A 20,751-nucleotide genomic window follows, 5' to 3' on the forward strand; every position below is an offset into this window, starting at 1 on the left:
GTCTTGATAACATGTAAAACTTTTACAAATATTAAGAAACTCTCAGACATTGACATTTCTGCAGGAATCTAGCCCCAGTTTCTCAGTCGGCGCATTTAAGAACTACAACACGACTTGTAATTAAAATATTAGATCGAATTGGATCTTGCTGATACTAGTAAGAATTCTGGGTTAATATTTTTGTAGTGTAACAAAGAATGTGATATCCATCATTGTAAAGATTACATCAACAATTGTTGACGGGTCTGATTTATTTTTTGTACCCATATAGGATAGGCAGATATCTCTTAGATCGACTTAACGTTCAGTTTTTCTTCTTTTATTTTTATTATAGTTTTTAATTTATTTCTTAGATATGAATCTATAAGAAATATTATTGTTTACAGAAATTGCTTTAGGGCAGAACGAGTTAGGCGGTATTCTTAAAGTCAGAACTCAAGAGCCGCTGAGATCTATTTGAGTATTTCAATGGGACACTGAAAACTAAACTAAATATTTAAAAAAATCATTACTTTATAAAATTTGAATCTTTAGGAAGGCTTCGATAGATAAAAGTTCATGTTACGTGAAGATAAATAAGCGAACAGAACTATCTATATAAAAAGAGATTCGTCATATAGAAGAAAGGTATATCAAAATGAAGAAATTTCCTTCTAATTGCCGTTACAAGCATGCACGGTTAGATTACTTTGAATGAATAGAAATGGTATTTTTAGATAAAATCGCTTAAGACAACAAGAATCAAATGCATATGGTTTCTTTATTAATAATATATTGAGAGATGTTAATTTTTTTTCTGGAAATCAAGGAAATCTATCCAATTTGTCATCAGCGATGCTAAAGTTTGATGAATACTTGCAACATTTATAAAGATGTTTAAAATAAATTGGTGTGTAACCATGACATCGGGATACGTAAAGGAACCCGTACTTAGGCTATTTGTGATTTTTACTTCTGTAAATTAGTTAATCGAAAATCCTTTTAGTAGAAAATATCCAATATCAGCCATTGAAAACAAATTAGGTCATTTACTAAAAGACTAGCATTTGTAATAGGTAAAATTTCTGCTAAAGAACTCTTCAACGAATGTGTAAACGTCACAGATGATAAAGGGTTCACAGATCTTATACTTTCTTGGGAGGGATGTGCAGAGTAAAATATCTTTAAGAATTGGAGTTCAATTCTTCCAAATGCCTGAATGAATAAGTTTTTTTTAATTTTTTATAAGTACGCATATAATATTTCTAATGTATTTACGTATTTACGTATACTTTATCAAAGAAGCAAGGCGTTCATTCAAGAATTCTTGAAATAGATTTAATAGCCGAATTCGTATCCTTTGAATGTCATTCTTTGAATTTAAAGATATGTCGTTCTTCTTTAAGAATATATTAATTTTCCCAATGAGATATTTTTTTTGGGTTCAACATTCGAACAAAGATGAGACAATAGATGAGATAATGGACCAGCGATGACGTTACATTCATAGTTATCACGCTCTTATTTATTATTCTTTGTCAATGTGTGGCAATTATGACAGATGTTTAGAGAAGCTGGCATGGAAAACCATCTTTTTTGTATTACTTTTTTCAAAATCCCAAGGATAATTTTTAGCTGACGTACATTGTTTTTGAAATAGTGATAATATTTTTTTCTCTAAAATATGACAAAATAGATCACATTTTAATTTTTGACATTTGATATGTTCAATTTTAGCGAGAAACTTAAAGCGCGCATGCTCACCTATGACGGTCTAAAGAGGCGTATACATTGAACGGGACGCTCACGCGACGCGCATGGAACGCGCTGGGTAGAATTTTTAGTTGGGACGCGCCTTCCGCGCGATTATTACGCGCCATTTTTATCCACTATAAGAGACGCGCCTGCCACGCACCACCAACAATTCGATTTTACTGACTGTAATTAAATTTTTATTTGAAAGTGCATACAAGCTTTAGTTCAATTTAGCATTTGAGTAATAGTGTAGGGTACTTCCTGTCTGTCTGACAATGAAGAAATTGATTAGTAAGCGCGTGGTAGGCGCCTCCCAACTAAATATTCTACCCGGCGCGTTCCATGCGCGTTTTGTTGTCACATGCACGCCCTGTTCAATGTATACGCGTCTTAAGACTTTAACTCTGCACTCTATGATATAAAAACCCAAATAATTGTTACTCTATAGTCTATTCTAATCTATCACTTGCTGCTTTAACTCATGGACGCATGACTCTTATAACTATGATGTGTGGTGCATTTTGAACAAACACGGTGATATGCAGCAAATTGTTCTTTTGCATAATTTCATTCAAAAAATTGTTGTTTTCTTAGTTTTGAAAATAATAATAACAATAAACAAAATTTAGTATTTTTCATGACAGATTTAAATCAATATTTACGGAAAATAGTAATGGAATATGAAAAATGAAAGACTATATTAACGCAGCCTTCAGGCGATGTCAGAAACTGTTTAGGTCTAAGTAAATATCTATTAACAAATATAAGAATGATGCTTCAAAGTTAAAAAGAAACTTATATAAAAATGTTAGTTATCATAAATAAGTTGTCCTACGTTTATCTGGAATATACAAGTAGGTTCAAAACTTGTAAAAGCAGAGCTTAGATATTTATAAGTTTTGTTTATCTAAATTTATAAATTTGTAAATCTAACAACTTCAGTAGTTTCAGCACATCAACCAATTTTTAATGCTTCACGTAATTAAAGATTTTTCCATACCTTTTCTGCATTGTCTTTATTGAATTCACAAAACCTGCCGATTTCTGATTAAAATATCATCAGTATCTTTGAATTTGCAAGTGAAAGTAAGCTGCCTCAGAGTTGTGTAAAAATTCACATTCATAGTCTCCTGATCTTTCCCAAAGAACATAAAGTATTCATAAACTCTTTACAAAGTTTATTTTATCCTTCGATTTACAAGTACTAGAAAAGTTCATAATTCATTATCTAAAATAAGTTTGTATCCCCTCTTGCCAATTACGATTTGCTAAGTTAAAATCTACTCCTTTATTTTACTTTACCTCAAAGATATGATTTTTTATACTACTTTTCATATACAAAAAAAGGTTAATTATGTTGAAAACGATGCATTTAGAAGTACTTAAAAAAGATCATTTTAACTATCTCTCTAATCTAACAAATCTCTATCGACGTGTAAACAAGATGAAATACTTAAATATATCATTGATAATAAAGAAGAAACCAAATTTCGGCGCTTTTAACAACTAACCTTATTTCTAAAATAGAAACGCCTAAAAAAATTATAACGAAACATTAAGTTGATACAAAAAATCAACAAATTAACCAGATACAAAAATTTTATAGTGTTCATAATTAAAGCCTTTTTTCACATATGGACACTTAACAACGATTTGTTATGTCTATTCCATGAACATGAAAATTAGGAAAAAAAAAACTAATATACAAAAACCTTAAGGTATTAAGTGCTAAAAAATGCTTCTGGATATAGTTGGCAACTACAAACTTGCGCTGTAAAGTTGTCCTGGTATCAAAATTTGATAGCTTTGGCGACTTTTTTCTTCCTTACGTCGAATTTGTTCTCGTGATTTAGACTCTAGAAAAGAAAAGAAAACCTCATAACAGAATGGCGTGAAAATTCGTCAGCTTATTAGTGGTTTAGCGTTCCATTACATTTACTTTTTGTGTTTCGGTATTATTCGCTATCCTCAACAGCTGTTCAGGGTGTCTTTTATCTTGGTCAGCACTTTACCATGGTTACTAAATTGCCAAATATTATAGCTAATGACTACTTTATAGTTGTTGTATACTACTAGTTGATAACGATAATCTGACCGAATATTGAAAACAAATGGAAAGTGTGAACAGAAACGACTAATAGTCCTATGGTTGGAACCTTTGGTGTGATACTCAAATTACGAGACAGTTAAATCTTCTCCCGAAGATGTAAACGTCTATAGCGAAACAGCTGTCGAGAGTAAAATAAAGAGTTTTGGTTAGTGGTAAAACTGTCTCGTAATTTGAGAAACGACTAAAAAATAATTTGACAAATATTCAACCCTTTCTAATGTGAGTTTTTAAATAGTTTTTTATAATTCGAAGAAATCAATCATGGATTAGGCATGCCGGAAATCTCTCAACTAGGCACGATCACACCTCCTTGAGAACTTAACAAGAAGAACAAATAGATTTCTTATAAGAAATCTAAGAAAACTAAAACACTATATGAAAAAAATAAGTATTGTAAAAGTCTACGTTTTTTTTTAGTTTAAGGTCTAAAGCTTCACGTCGCCGTCGTCTTAAATATCCCAATCCGATTCCGACCGATTCGACCATATCAAAAAAACGAGATAATTGAGTATAGTTCGTTGACAACAAGAAAATAATGGTTAATGTAAAAAACTTGCCTAACTGTCGATGCTTGGCAGTTTTTTCTATATGGCATTAAATTAAAAATCAAAATATTATGTTTCACATAAAAACTTAAAAAAAATACGTCAGAAACTAGTAGAAATTGGTAAAGTTTGGAATTAGTATGTAAGCGTCTCATTTAATTCGGTTGACAAATAAGGAAGAAACTTGTCGAGAATATTTAAGTTAATAAAGTTATGTTTCTGTGAACTATCCTCTCTGTAATGATTTAATTTCCAAAACCCTTTGTTTGTATTTCCAAAAACCTTATCTTTTCCTGCTTATTTTTTTAAAATTAATATTGCTACAATAATTGCTAGACAGCGCCTAAAAATACCTACCTATTTTATTTTCTTAAATGATCGATCCAAGGCAATCGCCGGACGACAATACATAAAAAACTATTAAGTTCCATTGTCTATAGTAATTTTAAGCGTAGGTCGATAGGCTTGAAGGAAAAACATTTGTCCCATATTTCTTTCAAAAAATCAAAGTTTTATAGGGATGTAATATATTTCGTAAATATATATGTTAAATGTATATTAAAAATATTGTTATGAGCTTTTTTTATCTTAACAAAACGAATAAAGATCCATCACTGTGCGGGTAAAAACAAACAATACTAAAGTGTGATCCTGACCATATGGTCAACCCACATTCTCGGATTAATGAAAACACTTTCAGATTCGCCGTATTTGGAGTTGGCGACCGACGCCCGAACCTGAGATCCTTCGTGAATCGTTATTGGTCACGATGAGGTCGCGACGCCTAGGCGTCGTTAGATTTGGTTTTTTATTAGCCCTTATACGCCAACAATATAATATTGGTATGAATTACAGGGAGGTAGCAATTTAAACTGTGATCAAGTTTTTCTTTGGCGCATTTTAATAAGGATTACACTAAAAAATTCAGGAAAAAAATATATAACTGAAGGGTGATTGTTCTTATTACGGTGCCATTTGACAAAAAAAAACAAAAATACTTATTTAATAATTTTAAAAATTCGTATGGAGCATATAAAAAACCAAATACTATCAAAGACCAATAACAAATCATTTTCAACAATAAATATCCGAACCTGTAAGTCGGTCTACAGCCAGTAGAATTGATGCTAACTGAAGAGATACTGGAAACTATTTAGGATCCTGGCAGACAACCTCTCAAGTACTCAGCTCGCTTTATACAGGGTGTTAATTAATTGAGTGCCCATAATACAGGATGTGATTCCTTGGTGGTTTAAAAAAAATTATATTAACAAAATATGTCCTAAACCTTAAAACTGTGTTAACATTTTAAGAAAAAATATGTTTTTTAATCATAAAAAAGATAATATTGCAGATATTTGTATAAAATTTGGTACACCCTTTTTGATCACTAAGGAGCAGTTTCTGACGTAATAGATATTAAAAAAGTTTTACCAGTGACGTCCGTACGGGGTATGAACTAAATGTTTTTAAAAAGGTGAATGTATGGCAGAGATTATTAATAACAGAGTAATAGGGATCATACTTCTTTAAAGGAACTTTGTCAGGGAAAAGTTCATGACTTTTTATGTTATCATAAGTTTATCATAACTATTTAGTAAACGACTTGGTTCCAGCGCTGACCACACTGAATTTTGATGAAAATAACCCAGAAATTCCAAAGCAAGCGTTTAATCATAGAAGATTTCTAAATACCGTTTTCTCCAATCCGGTTTATAGGCAGATGTGGATCAATAGAGTGGCCATCTAGGTTATCCGACCCTAATCCATTGGACTACTTCCTTTGAAGTTGTGTCGAAAATTAAGTGTCCAAAGATAAGCGACGCACGCTTCAAATTCTCAAATAACAAGCTGTTACAAATAACACTTAGAGAGATTGATAAAATAAATTTTAAGATCTAAACGTAATTATTTTGAGAACAGTCAATGAAATATAGGATGTTATACATAAAATATGTACGGAATATTCCAGTGCTTCTGAAAATGCAAAAATATACATGATATTTCTATTAAGATAAAAAAACAAGTCGTTTAGTTCAATCCTAGAATTGAGTAAAAAAACAACAATATAGAGAAAGTCAAAATTATTTTCGATTTAAATACTCTTCTATATACAGGGTAATTTTTAATAATATCAGGGGCGTGTTCCTTGGACGAAATCAAGCAAAAAAGTTCCTATGAACATATGTCCTAAACGTCTTAGATTTTACGCAACAGGGTGGTAAAGTTGAAAGAAAAAAACTTACTTTTTTTGAAAAATTTGATACATGTATTATTACATATATTTGAGGCATGTATTTGAATGTTTTACCGGAAAAACTTTTAAATAAAATGCTGAAAATAGAGTTATAAAAGTGATACTGAATTAAGATAATCAGATTTAGGCGTTATGAATATCCACAATCCTGGTTTTTATTTTTTTATGCGAAAACCGTGCGTTGGGCGAAAAGTTACTTATAGACCGCTAAAAGATAATAAAGAATTCAAAAATATTTTTTATTACAAGAAAACCCAGTGGCTTACTATGTTCTTTAAAAAAAAATATTTGATCAAAGCCCACATGAGCGCCAATGGCGAATATAAAAAATTTAATTGTATATAAGAAAACGCTATGGATGCTTATAAACTGCGTACTAATTTTCAGAAAAATATCTTCAGAGGTATCAAATTTTTTGCTTGAACCTTTTTGCTTGATAATTTAAGGAACACGCTCCAGAAATTTGTCGCAATATTAAAAAGACACCCTGTATATCACACATAAGCCTAATTTTTCGTTTGCTCATTTAAAACAACTCTGTCCATTTCATTTTAATTCTGCAATTGGTAACACTCCAACCAATAAGTTTGTACCATCTGCAAATGATGTTAGAGTGCCTTGTGAACCTTTATCGGTATTTATGTAGCTTCTATTTTGTCAGATAATCTATTGTTGACATGGAGAAATGATAGTTCAAAATTTCATAATGGGAATGAGATCTATCTTTCAAAAATAATCAAATGATCTTAGATTTAAACATTCCATAATCTTAAGGGGTTTCAATTTACAAGCAATGTATATATGTATACGTATCTATAGTAAAATAAAAAGAATATAATATTTTCTTTTTTCATCGAAACATCTTTTTTCATCAGAACATTTGTAGGATTACGTTTTCGAAATGTTACCGATATATGGGTTGGAAGAAGGTCTTGAATTTTCTTAAACATATAATATGTTAGCGTGACCATATAACGTAGATCTGCATAGTTTTGTAGTCTACGTCAGCGTACGTGTAGTAACGCAGTTTTTTTCTAACGAAGATGTAGTTGTATCTAGTTCTGGTTTATTGTAATTTGTTGTTTTGATGCTCTGACGACCTTAAACTATCGCAAAAAAGAGTATTGTACGTATTGTATAAAAGGAAGTAAAAATCTGTAGTAAAAAGCCTATCACAGATATTTAAAAGACGGCATTCAATTCAATTCTAAAAACTATTTTTAGCGATGAAAAAGTAAGACTCACTTGATTAAAGTTAAAAGAAATAATAGTATTATACTAAATATTTTATGAACACAAGCCAGAAATAGAGATATACAAATAACGATTTGTTTTTAAATTGGCCGAGGATTTACAGTTTTGGTAGACTAAGGTTGGTACTAACTTTATTCTATTGCCTATAACCTGTCTAAAGGTAGACATAACACAACGCTATCTTAACTACAGACTGAGTAATTGTAATTTAAGCATATCCGCATTTCTCCCTAACACATTTCTTATCCACATATCTTAACACTTTAAAGTGGAGGCCATTTACGTGAACCATTCAAAGCTTGTGCTGAAAAGATCAACTTTTTTTAGGTTTATAGGTTTTTGAAAAAAAGCATTGCTGCCATACTGTATAATATAATTTAGTAAAACTTATAAAAAGAAATAGACATCAATTATTTCACTAAACCAATAATGTTTTAATGTTTACAGCTAGTTGAATATGCTTGTGAAACTACTATGTTTTTCGTTGTAACTATATAAAAAGAAATTTTCTCGGACTGCCTATAGAGCTTCCCTTCTAAGTATGTATATTATGGCAATACGTATTGGAACTTAAAATGTAGGAATTTCAAATGTATCATAGTCGATTAAACCTTATGTATGTTGGGTTTAATAAATAGCAAAATACGTACATTAGTCGTGTATTTCACCCAAAAACGAAAAAAAGCGTGTATGGAGTTTTAAGAAGCAATAAGCTTTTTAGACTTTTATTTTTAGAAGCAACAAAGATAACATTAAACATTGATAACATAAACATTGGACTATGGCTTGGCTTTGGTTAATTACACTTTGTTGAGAATAACTGATTTTTTTTTGCAATTTTCATTTTCCAATCAGGACGATATTGTTGAATTTGTCAGAGTTGGATTGGTACTTAATGGAAACATTATATGTCCTTGTCAGATAAATTTAATTACAATGGTCAAAAAAGAAAAAACGGATTGCTCTAATCTTTTAATCTCTTAATACTCTTAATCTTTTTCATTCCCTATAACTCAGAGAAGAAGGTTCCCAAGACCAGTGTTACCACACTATCCTAGGTATTATTATGTTACTACATTATCCACAATTTATTTATTTATTCTAAAAATTCGTGACAATGCTTTCGCAATCAAATATAAGTTTGCGAAAATCAGTCAGTAACGATAATTTGAATATGTGTCAACATTAACTTGTTCAAACTGTAAAATGTCAATACGTCTAATTTTTTTTTCTGTCTAGTGATGGTTTAAAATATTGAAAGACTAGAATTAGTAAACAACAGCTTTGTTCAACATGTGCACAGGGGCAAGAGAATTGTTTTGTTTGCAAACGCATTCATCGATTCTCTGTTGTCAAGTCTACACACATTTTCAAAAAAGGAAATTTTCAGCTATATGTCAACGCCTATAATAATGTTAATTTTACTTATTGGTGTTAGTTCTTGGATTAAAAATAAAGAGGAGCAAAAAAACTTATTTACATTCTTATTTCTAAAACCGCTTCTAAAAAATGTGGAATGGCAACACCGCAAGCAAAAACTGATGTCATCTTTCGAAATGTCAATGATCTTGTCAAACGGCTTTGTGTTCACATTCGGCATTTATAAAGTTCTGTTTTTTTCTTTAGTTTTTGGTTTAAAAAGGTCCCTATTGAGTGTTTTTGTGAAATAAAAAAAAACGATGATTAAAACTTGTACGGTTTGTTCCGCACCATAGGAAAAAGGTGATTCAAGCCGATCTTTTCACAAGTAAATCCCGATACTGTCATAACATCATGATACTGTATGCATAAACGTAGAATAATAAAAACTTATGAGAAACTTTAGAATAATATATAATTTCTTTAAAAATGCTTTGTATTGGATAGATACCTTTACTCTAATTAAGTACAATTAAAAAAACGTATAAAGAGTTTATAAATGGTAATATTGTTAATAATTTAAAGCATAATCTATTATTAATAAATATTTATCATATAAATATTTTTTGACGACGTCACTGGTAAAGATTTCTTGTGTCGATGAAATCAACAATGCGACAAGGCGGCGTTGCAATATTGTTGCCTTTTTCTCTAATATAGGGACGTTATCTGCATTTATTTAACTTTGAATATTGACTTCTTTATAGAGTATCTTATCATATTTTATAAAAGAGCAACAGTAGTATTTTGTGCCTAACAGTGTATATTTTGTGCCTGTCAATGTTCGTTTGGTGATGGCGTTTCTTGTGGCGTTATTTCTTATGTGTTCTTCTTTTCATGAATTTTAGGTACGTTTTCTAACTTTTCGTTTTGACTTAGAAGGGCAAGCATTTCAGAAATACAAAGATTAGTAACTGCGTAAATATGACAAATTTTTTTTATTGATCTTAAGAATTTTTACTTTTTGATTTAAACTTTTTTTTGCATTTTTTCTCATGACTAGCCTATGGAGGTAAAAATACTATGCACTTATTAAATATTACGTAATACGTCACAGAATGTAGTACGTATAAATACCCGGTAAAATAATTTACCATTTAATGATTTTCCTACATAGTTCGTACATTCGTTCTTTTTTGTAGTTCATTCTATCGGAATGAGTATGTTTTAGGTTTGATTTTCGTACTGGCATGTATATACTTGATACCTATATTATGGTGCTGTTTAAATATAAGTTGACATTTGCGACCCTTGCAGTTTTCATTTCTTTAGATGTAACTAAATATTTATAGGGTGGCTTTTAATCAAATTACATACTACTAGCGTTTAGATATTTTAACATTAATCAAGCTTAAGTGTATGCTCCGATACGAAGTTGATGTTTATTTCTTTCACTTTACACAAATAAAGGCTAGGTCGAAGAATAAGCCTTAAACTGAGTATATCTAATTATAATTGCCTACTTACTAAAAACTTTTTAGTAAAATTTATAGTCTTAATGTTAAATCATTAGTTAATTAATATAAGAAGGGGTTAAAAAGAACAGAGATTAAAAGAAAATGGATAAATCAAAAGAAATCAAGTAATTACCATTATATTAACAAACCAATTCTATTTCAAACAAACGAATCAAAAGACATGACCGAAAGCAGGTATTTTTCTTACCTTTTATTTAAATTATTTTTTATTTTATTCTATGCCTTTTGGATATTTCTTAAAAAGCTAATTTCGAAATGATGTATTAGATTTTAAATTTATTTTAAGTTTCGGTTTTAGTTTGTTCCAGATAGCGACAATTTAATATGAAAATGACGTTTAGTATAAATTCAAATTCAAAAGTGCTCTATTAGTCGAAAATTTTTTTGAGAAAACAAGATTGGTATAAAAGTTAACAAAAACGATTAAATACATAGAAAACCATGAAAATTAAATAAAACATTTTAAAATAATAATGTAAATATAAAGAATTAAAAATACAAACACTGATATCAGACATAATCTTACATTAACAGACAAATATCAGAATAAAAGTCACATTTTCAAGTGCATCCTCGTAGAATTCTTCCATACTATAATAAGCTCTACCCAATAGTAAAATTTTAAGTAAATGTCAAAAAGTCTTTAGGAAATTTAGTGTTTTCAGATTTGTTGGTAAAGCGATAGAGGCAGAAGATGATTTTGCCGTGTGTTGTGATGAGTGACAGGACCAAAGAAATGTAGTGTCTAGGGAGGGCGAGTCTACCACGAAAACCAAGTCTCAAGCTATTGACATCGTTTCTAGAGCGTAGTTTATTTTATAAATAACGAGTAATTTTTTACTTTGAGCAAAAACTGATATGTGCAATTGCCGACGATTAAATATATTAAGTTACTTGTATATAGTTAAAAAACAATAATAAACATGATTTTTCAAAAGTCTTGACTCTCATTTAAAACACTACTATGAGGCATATTGTCATTTATCAAAGTGTAGGTATTATTAAATAGGAGTTTTAATAAAATGGTTTTAATTAGCTTTATGACACAGTATTAAATTCGAATTATCAAGTGAGTGACCCTGCTCTGACCCCATAGAGTGTTGTAAAGATGGTCAGTCCGATCGAAGACCACTCCTTTCAAGTGCTCGGTCAGTGATCTACGGTCAAACTCGATTGACTCAGTAACTCAAGGATGACAGATTTTTGCATTTTAATTACTGCAGTTGGTCGGGCTAATTTTGACATGTTGGAATTTCGGGTAGTTCTTTGTCCTTTAATACCTCTAAAATCTTTGGTAACTAATTATAACGACCAGAGCCATCGTTGTTCGTCACCACTGTTTGTGATATACAGTGTGTGTCAGCCAAATGGAATAAATTAGCTAATAAATAGATGGGAGCGTGTTGGAAAAAACGCTCGAACACATCGATTGGTTTTTATAGTTGCGCATTTTTTTTCATAAAAACTTTTTATACAGGGTGTATCAGATACCGGTGGTCAATACCAACTTGCTTAGTTTAAACATAACAGCCTGTATGTTAATTAATTTTCAGATTCCTCAGAACATTTTAGACATATTTTGTATACAATGTCCTATAATACCTATCTTTGACTGTTTCGGAAATATTAAGTAAAATTCAAAAAATAACTTTTAGAAAAGAAAATTATTTATTTTTCAAGATTCTCTACAACTCACTTAATACTTCTTGCCCATTTAGGTCTTGGTAATGATAAAGCAAGCAAAAATTATTTCTGCATTTTTTTTTATTGATATGAGAATAAAAAAAAACTAAAAATTATTGTTTACTTTGGTTTAAAATCCCAGACTTAATGTTCACTCATGTTGCATGACAGAAGTAGTCGTCAGTGCTATAGTCGTTTGAATTTCATTAACTACAAGCCAGAAAAATGGTTCATTTAATAGAAATGCATAAAATAACAATTCTACAGATGATTGGCCATGGAGATAATACACGGACGCAAATGGAAGTAGCTCGCTTATTTCACGAAAAATGTCCAAATTTGCCGCCTTTAACCCAAGGGACAAGTAAAGTAGAAAAGCAATTCCGCGAGCTGGGCCATGTTAGGCAGGTAAAAAAAGCAGCTGCCAATGCAATAAGTGAGCATACCAAATTGGCTGTTATGCTTGAGTTTGAGGAACACCCACATACATCTACTCGGAAAGCAGCCCCAGTACTCGATATTAGCTATTCATCAGTTATTAGAATATTAAAAGAAAACAAAATGCATCCCTATAAAATTATACCCACCCAGGAGCTCACGGAAGACGATTTTGACAGGAGAATGTATTTTTGTGAACAAATGATGGCAATGTTAGACAGCAATGTGATCCAATTAGAACATGTTATGTTTTCTGATGAGTGCACCTTTACTCTTCACGGTCATGCCAATCGTCAAAATTGCCGCTATTGGTCCAGATAAAATCCTCGCCGGACGAGAGAAGACAATACTCAATACCCTGAAACTGACTGACTTAGCTGACTTACGAAGACGAATAACCCTGGCAATTAGATCGATCACACCTGAGATGTTGAGTAACGTTAGAAGAAATTTCTATTTACGGGTAGGGTGTTGCCAAGGCGTTCGTGGCGAGCATTTTGAACATCTCCTACATTGACATTATTGTTTAAATTTGCATTATGTATAAGTTTTTGAATATGTTGTAACAATTTTCGGCAAATAAATAATTTTCTTTTCTAAATGTCATTTTTTGAGTTTCACTTAATATTTCCGAAACAGTCAAAGATAGGTATAGGACATTCTATACAAAATATGTCTAAAATGATCTGAGGAATCTAAAAATTAATTAACATACAGGATGTTTTAAACTAAGCAAGTGGGTATTGGCCACCGTGATCTGATACTCCCTGTATAAAAAGTTTTTATGAAAAAAAATGCGCAACTATAAAAACCAATCGACGTGTTCGAGCCTTTTTTCCAATACGCTCCCGTCTATTTATTAATTAATTTATTCCATTTGGCTGACACACACTGTATGTGTAAATATATAGAGGAGCGGGGGGGAATTGGAGCCACTTAATGCATTATTGTCAATAGAAATATAAAAAAAAACTTTCAAGTTGTTTCAAACATACCAGCGTTTAAAAGGATTTTTTAACGTTACATTTTAATAACAGTTGTGGAAAAAATTAATTTATTTCTTTTTATAAAAGAACTTTTTAAAAAAGTGTGTTTGGCTCTCATTTCCCACAACGATTGGGTAATGGGAGCCAGATTTATTATTGTAGTTTTTAAGATCTTTTTAATAAGTATTAAGCTAGTTCTCATAAAAAATGGACTTTATTTGAAAATGTAACAAACGTAACATAAATTCTTAAGCAAAAATACCTACATGCCAAAATATAACTACCGTCGTAAATAAAAATCACAAATATAGCCCTCTGCATCTTCTACGCCTGAACATTCAGAGTGTGCCCAACTGCCACAATTCGTACAACGGTACCACAGTTCATTATTTTTTCCAACGTCATCACAAATAATGCATCTAACATGAGCAGCGCTGTCGCTAAGATCATCGCACTCGTCGTGGTCATAAATATCTTTTTCACATATCTCTTCGTCTTCTGAATATGACGATTCTTCAGCAACTTGTCATTTGTTCCTGCCTTTTTTGTAAACAACTTTTCCTTTTGCATATTTAATATATTTATTAACTGGTTTTGACTCCGTTTTGGACACATATTTGCTAATAACTGTTTTCTTCAAAGGTTCTTCATCTTCTGATGACCACAATTCGTCTGCTCCTACTTGTCGTTTAGCATTTTCTATTTTGCTGTTCTTTTTAGTTTTGTTTATGTTTTCTGTTTTCATGCCTTTACATGTTTTTTTTTCATCACGTTCTTGTTTCTTTCGCTTTTTTTCTTCAAAAAATATCTTCATAGGTGTCTGGGTAAAAATTTCGGAATGCTGTTTTCGTGTTTGTCTTAAGTTCTTGCTTTTATTATCGTCTTTTTGAGGCAATGGGGATATTATAGAAAGGAGATCAGAGATGGACGACGTATTAATAGACTGATCAGATTCATCTTGCCATGTCGAACAACCTGGTACGGGATCGCATGATCGACTACTTTCATCTTTTGTTGGTGTTTTATGAATCACAGGAGACCGTTTCTGATTTTGGGCATTGTCTTTGCTTTTTGCTTCTGTTATTTTAGAGCTACTTGCCGGTGATCTCGTTGTATTCTCATTAGTATCCACGCAAGCTGGTGGCACACAATTATAGACAAAATCAGCATGAGTAAAGATATCTGGCTGGGATGGAAAAATACCTGTGCATCTGAACCCTGATATTCCCTTTTTCAAAGAAGCAACTTTGGAATAAGCTTTATTAAAAAGACTTGCAACATCATATGGAGTGATTTGTGTGAGGTTATTTGACTTCATGTAATTGTCACATTCTTTATAGTAGGACTTCTTTAGTGGACCATAAAATGTTACATCTAACGGCTGCATCCGATGTGATGAATGTGGTGGGAGGGACAGTATCGTAATGAAATTTTCTTTGCAGTAATTGTAACTTTCAAGCGTTGCATGACTAGAATGATTATCTAGAATAGGTAATACTGGTTCATCACGATTGGGCTTAACAAATTTTACAAAATGCCTAAGCCACAATTCGAACATTTCCTCTTTAGTCCAGCCGTTAAAAGTAACCTGATATTCCGCATCTGGAGGCCCATCCTTAGCAAGTAGTGAAGAAAATCGTCTTCTGGGAAATATAAAAAATGGGGGCACAAACGATCCGGCAGTGCTCATGCAACAAATTACAGTAATGTTTTTGCCACGCTCCCAACTAGTTGCCGAACCTACCCTTTTTTGACCTTTTCTAGCCAATATAGTTCCAGGTTTTTGAACCGTCGTTATTCTGTTTAGACAAAATCGTGTCAAGATTGTCGAAAAAGCGAGTTACCTCGTCCTTGTTAAAACCCTTGATGCGGTTTAAACTCGTGGCCTCAGGTTTACGAATGCTGATCGTGGAATTCCGTCTTAAGAATCCATCTAGCCAGTCTCTTCCAGCTAACTGCTTCTGTTTATTAAAGGGGTGATTAATTCTTAAATTTTCGGCACATCTGTAAGCTAGCGACAAAATTGCCACCTAGTTAGCCCATAAAACATATTTGCAAGGGTAACTAAATGTTGTGCCATTTCCGTTTCTTGCTGAAGGGTAAAGATGGGGTGTCTACCAAGTTTTCCTGAACTTTGCAGTTGTCCTTTTTCCAATCGTTTCTGCAATGTTTGGTATGGAATTCCACAACGCATGGCTGCTTTTCTGATAGCTAATCCTTCGCCGACCAATTGCGCCGCTTTTTGTAGGTCTTCCAAGGTCCAAGCCGCCTTCTCAGTTTTCCTTTTCCAATTTCGAGGCATTTCCTACAATAAATTTTTAATTTCAAAAAAATTGGGGTAATTAGAGCCATTGGGGTAATTGGAGCCATATCGTGGCTCCAATTAGCCCAACTAACGCCATCTTGATTTTAGTTTCCTTATTTAAAAACAGTTGATGCTAACAGCAAAACAAACACGTTTCTTGAATCTAAATGTATCTCTAAGTAATACAACCAAAGGAGAAAGCATAATAACTCATAATTCAAAACTTACCTTTAAATTTCGTATTGCGTGTCTTTAGAGTATAATTTGCGAATACCGACAAACGTGTCGGAAGACTGCCGAAAGTGAACTGATTTAGATGTATCAGATGTAACCGTTCAAAGTAGTTTGAAAGCATCAAGGCATTTAACCTTCCAAGATTACATTACGCACATCATGGCGTAAATAACGAGGTGGCTCCCATTACCCGCTGGCTCCTATTCCCCCCCCCCCCCCGCTCCCCTATATATTGTAGGTAAAGCAGTTATAAACAAAAAGGCCTTAATTTGGTTTGCCTCCTTATTGTATTAATAAACTATAATACTATAATATACTATAATATACTATAATACTAATAAACTATATATGAGTTTCATTGCAGGTACTCTTCAAGAAAATAAATAAATCAATCGCAATTTTTTATTTTTTCTTCCTTTATTTTCGCAACGCAGCGCCATATATTAGGAATAACAAAGATGCTTTGAAAATATTCCTTGATTACTTTTAACGTAGGATACCACTTAACTCTTATTCCCATTTATACAGGGTTACTGGTAATTCGATACATTCCTTTGGAGATGTGATAGGGGAGGGGGTAAGAAGTAAATTGAACCCTAATATGTATTATGCAAAAGTTGATAGTTTTCGACATATATTTCGACTTTTTAGGCAAAATACATGCTCAACACAATAGTGTTACGTTTGTAATGGCAAAAGTCCCGCAAATAGTTGTAACCATAGGTAAATTCTCGATGCAAAGTGTAATTTTTTTTTCTTAAATAAAATACTACACTTTCTAGTGGATATTTTTTGAAAAAAAATTATGCTACATTCTTCAAAATTTACGTAAAACTTTCTTATTATCTAAGCTAACTCATAGGCTATAAATGCTACCAAAAATTTTAACAGAATTTTGTATTTTTATTATTAATAGTAAGAACGCACTTGAAAAATGCCAAGTGGTATTTACTTCTATGGTATTTAAGTACTATAGCAACAATTTGTTTTTTTAATTTTATTGTTAAAAATTTGATGTGTAGATAGTCTGACAGCAATAATTGTTGTGGAAAGTAGTTAAATTACGAGTTTCGAGTTTATTTTTCTCGTGTTTACAAAGAAGGTATTCTATTGGTTTCTGCGCTATGGCCACGTTTACTAACGCTGAATATGCAGATATTATGTTTGTTTATGGGTTTTGCAATGGTAATGCCGCGGAGTCTCGCCGAGAATACCAACGTCGCTTTCCGAACCGCCGCATTCCAAATGTCCGTGTTTTCGCTTCGACCTACCGAGCTATCGCTGAAACTGGATCCGTAAAACCAAGAAGAGGTGACGCTGGCGCTCCTCGCGTATATCGAGCAGAAGATGAGGAGGAAATATTAAGACATTTTGAAGACGATCCAACCACATCCAAAAATGCCGTAGCGCAGCAAACAGGATCATCGCAATGGAAAGTTTGGTCCACGATTCGGCAAATGGGAAGCCATCCTTACCATTATACGCCTGTCCAAGGATTGGAAGAAGGGGACCCGATAAGAAGGGTAGAATTCTGCAGATTTATTATAAATTCTGATGCAGACAATAGAACTTTTTTAACCGACATTTTGTGGACGGACGAGTCAAAGTTTAGTCATGAGGGCATTACAAATTTTCATAACCTTCATTTTTGGGCCGAAGAAAATCCCCGTTTAACAAGAGAAACCAGTTTTCAAAGAAAGTTTTCTGTAAATGTGTGGATGGGACTTATTGGCCGGGATGTAATAGGACCACATTTTTTCCCAGACCATTTAAACGGGGATATTTATGAAAATTTTTTACGACATGACCTACAAGATCTTTTTGACGATATTCCTCTCGCCGTTAGAGGACGAATGATATTTCAACATGACGGCTGTCCAGCTCATTTTCGGCGGTCAGTTCGGCAGTTCCTGGATGAACGTTTCCCGAATCGTTGGATTGGTAGGTCAGGTCCAATAGCTTGGCCAGCACGAAGCCCTGACTTAACCCCGCTTGATTATAGCATATGGGGTCAAATGAAAGCACTGGTTTATGCAACCCTAATAATTACCCGGGAAGATCTTATCCAAAGAATAACCAACGCTGCCCAGCAGATCAGGAATACCATAACAACTAGAACAACAAAGACTGAAATGAGAAGGCGCTGCCGAGCCTGTATTCGCAATAGAGGCTCTCATTTTGAACAAGATTTGTGAAGGTAAATACTGATAAATGCGTTACTTTACAATTTATAATAAAAATACAATTTATAATAAAAATGTCACCTAACTTTTAAGCATTTGTATCCTGTGAGCTAGCTTAGGTAATAAGGAAGTTTTAAGGAAATTTTGAAGAATGTAGCATAATTTTTTTTCAAAAAATATCCACTAGAAAGTGTAGTATTTTATTTAAGAAAGAAAAATTACACTTTGCATCGAGAATTTACCTATGGTTACAACTATTTGCGGGACTTTTGCCATTACAAACGTAACACTATTGTGTTGAGCATGTATTTTGCCTAAAAAGTTAAAAAAATATACAGCGGATTTTCTGGAAACTGCCTTTTAAACCACTAAGGTCTACATTTTGAGGAAAAACAGAAAAAATTAAATATGTCGAAAACTATCAACTTTTGCATAATACATATTAGGGTTCAATTTACTTCTTAGCCCCTCCCCTATCACATCTCCAAAGGAATGTATCGAATTACCAGTAACCCTGTATAGAGTAGTAATGTACCTGCTGGTAATATAGCTACATCGCCCAAAAAGATTTGACGATTGATAGTTCATATACGCCCATTATAGATTTGACAATTCAAGTATTAATTTCCTACATTTGATCAGTTTGCAATGATTTTCCCAGTTATTATCCTGCACTGAAAAAATTTATCAGAACAAATAGGGACGGTAATAAATTATTCAAGCAATTTCTATAAAATTATAATTAAAATGTCCTTAAAATTGTTATTTAAAGCATTGCAATTTGATAACAAATTTTATACAATATATCAAGAAATCTGATATATTAAAAGTAGGAGATACTGTTACAAAATTGAATAATCATAGATGACATGAAAAATAGAAAAATTTCAAATAATTGAAAAGTTTGATGCCACATCTTATGAGAAGAAAGTTTACTATTTGTAAGGTTTTATCTTTCTCATTCGAGAGCCACAAGACAAATTCACTCTCATCATAGTTATTACTGTCTAGAAAAAATATTTTAATGCACATGAAACAAATTGCTTGAAATTCAACTATTTATTTATAAACTGGCGAAAAAAAATCAAACTGATAATAGGTTCCAATCTGCTATAAAACTTCCTAGATTCATTAATAGAATCAAAATTCAGGGATTGTCTATTTGCTATAAAAAAAATCTATGTCTATAAAAATCTACTGTCACGTTAAAAAATATCATGAATTTCTGAAAGCTAATTGCACAAACCTACAGCTTGAGTTAATGAAACAAAAAATTCATTGAAATAAAATGCACTAAAATATACTATGTTAAACAAAAGCATCTTTTATTATGATTAATAATAGTTCATTCCTTATTATAAGAGCCACTAATTTGTTTCGTAGGAACTCCTTTTCCTTGCCAGATCATTTTTCAGATTTCAGATTCGTGGCATTGATCAATTTCTCTTCAATTGAATAATTAATCAAGGAATATATGGTCTTGATAAAAAGTATTATAATTCTTATTAACTTACTTGGAGTTTTTGAATTAGAACTTTGAATAATACTTTTAGTCTCTATCTTTCACAATTCCATTAATATTACTAACATAACTGATGGTGCTGCTATATTGCTCAAGGATTATAATTGGAGATTCCTATATAAACATCTTTTCTTACTTATCCCTAACAGAGTGTTATGCATGAGTCTTAAAACACATATACTACAAGACTGCATTTACCTACATTATTCTTGCTGACTGGTGAATCAATAATATTACAAGGCATACTGACGTCTAAATCTTCACCCTAGGACCAATATTTATCAAATTTTGAATTCTTTCAAGAATTCCATGTTCATATTTTCCTGACTTTCTTTATCGACCTCATTTTCCAAAATAACCTGTGTAAGTATATCAATAAGAAGGCAAATTACTATAAGATAAACTATGTTCAGCTGCTATTATAAGCAGACAATTATAAAAATAGGAAATTTAATAAGCATTTGAAGTATTTGAATAAGGGATCCTAATCTAGTTATTATATTTTTTCTTCTTTAATTTTTCGGTTTTATTTAAAGTGGCCTTACGGTTTCTGTTTATTTTTTTTTGTTTAAATCCTTTTAAGTTTCTTCTTATAGATAAAAT

At 32.0% G+C, this 20,751-nt stretch overlaps 1 protein-coding gene across 1 annotated transcript; it reads right to left on the bottom strand.

The window, feature by feature from the left end:
• Positions 1-14,220: 14,220 nt before the first annotated feature.
• On the bottom strand, positions 14,221-16,532 carry LOC126735322 (uncharacterized). The gene is made up of 2 exons (XM_050439278.1): positions 16,438-16,532; positions 14,221-16,209 (listed from the first exon to the last, which is right to left on the bottom strand). The coding sequence occupies exon 2, from the start codon at positions 15,592-15,594 to the stop codon at positions 14,431-14,433; it is 1,164 nt and encodes a 387-aa protein (XP_050295235.1). The 5' UTR covers positions 15,595-16,209; positions 16,438-16,532; the 3' UTR covers positions 14,221-14,430.
• Positions 16,533-20,751: the final 4,219 nt, after the last annotated feature.

This window comes from Anthonomus grandis, chromosome 4 (assembly GCF_022605725.1).
Source record: "Anthonomus grandis grandis chromosome 4, icAntGran1.3, whole genome shotgun sequence".
NCBI classification, from domain to species: Eukaryota; Metazoa; Arthropoda; class Insecta; order Coleoptera; family Curculionidae; genus Anthonomus; species Anthonomus grandis.

Coding starts and splice junctions, on each gene's coding strand:
- LOC126735322 (XM_050439278.1), bottom strand. CDS start 15,594: ATGAGCACTGCCGGATCGTTTGTGCCCCCATTTTTTATATTTCCCAGA.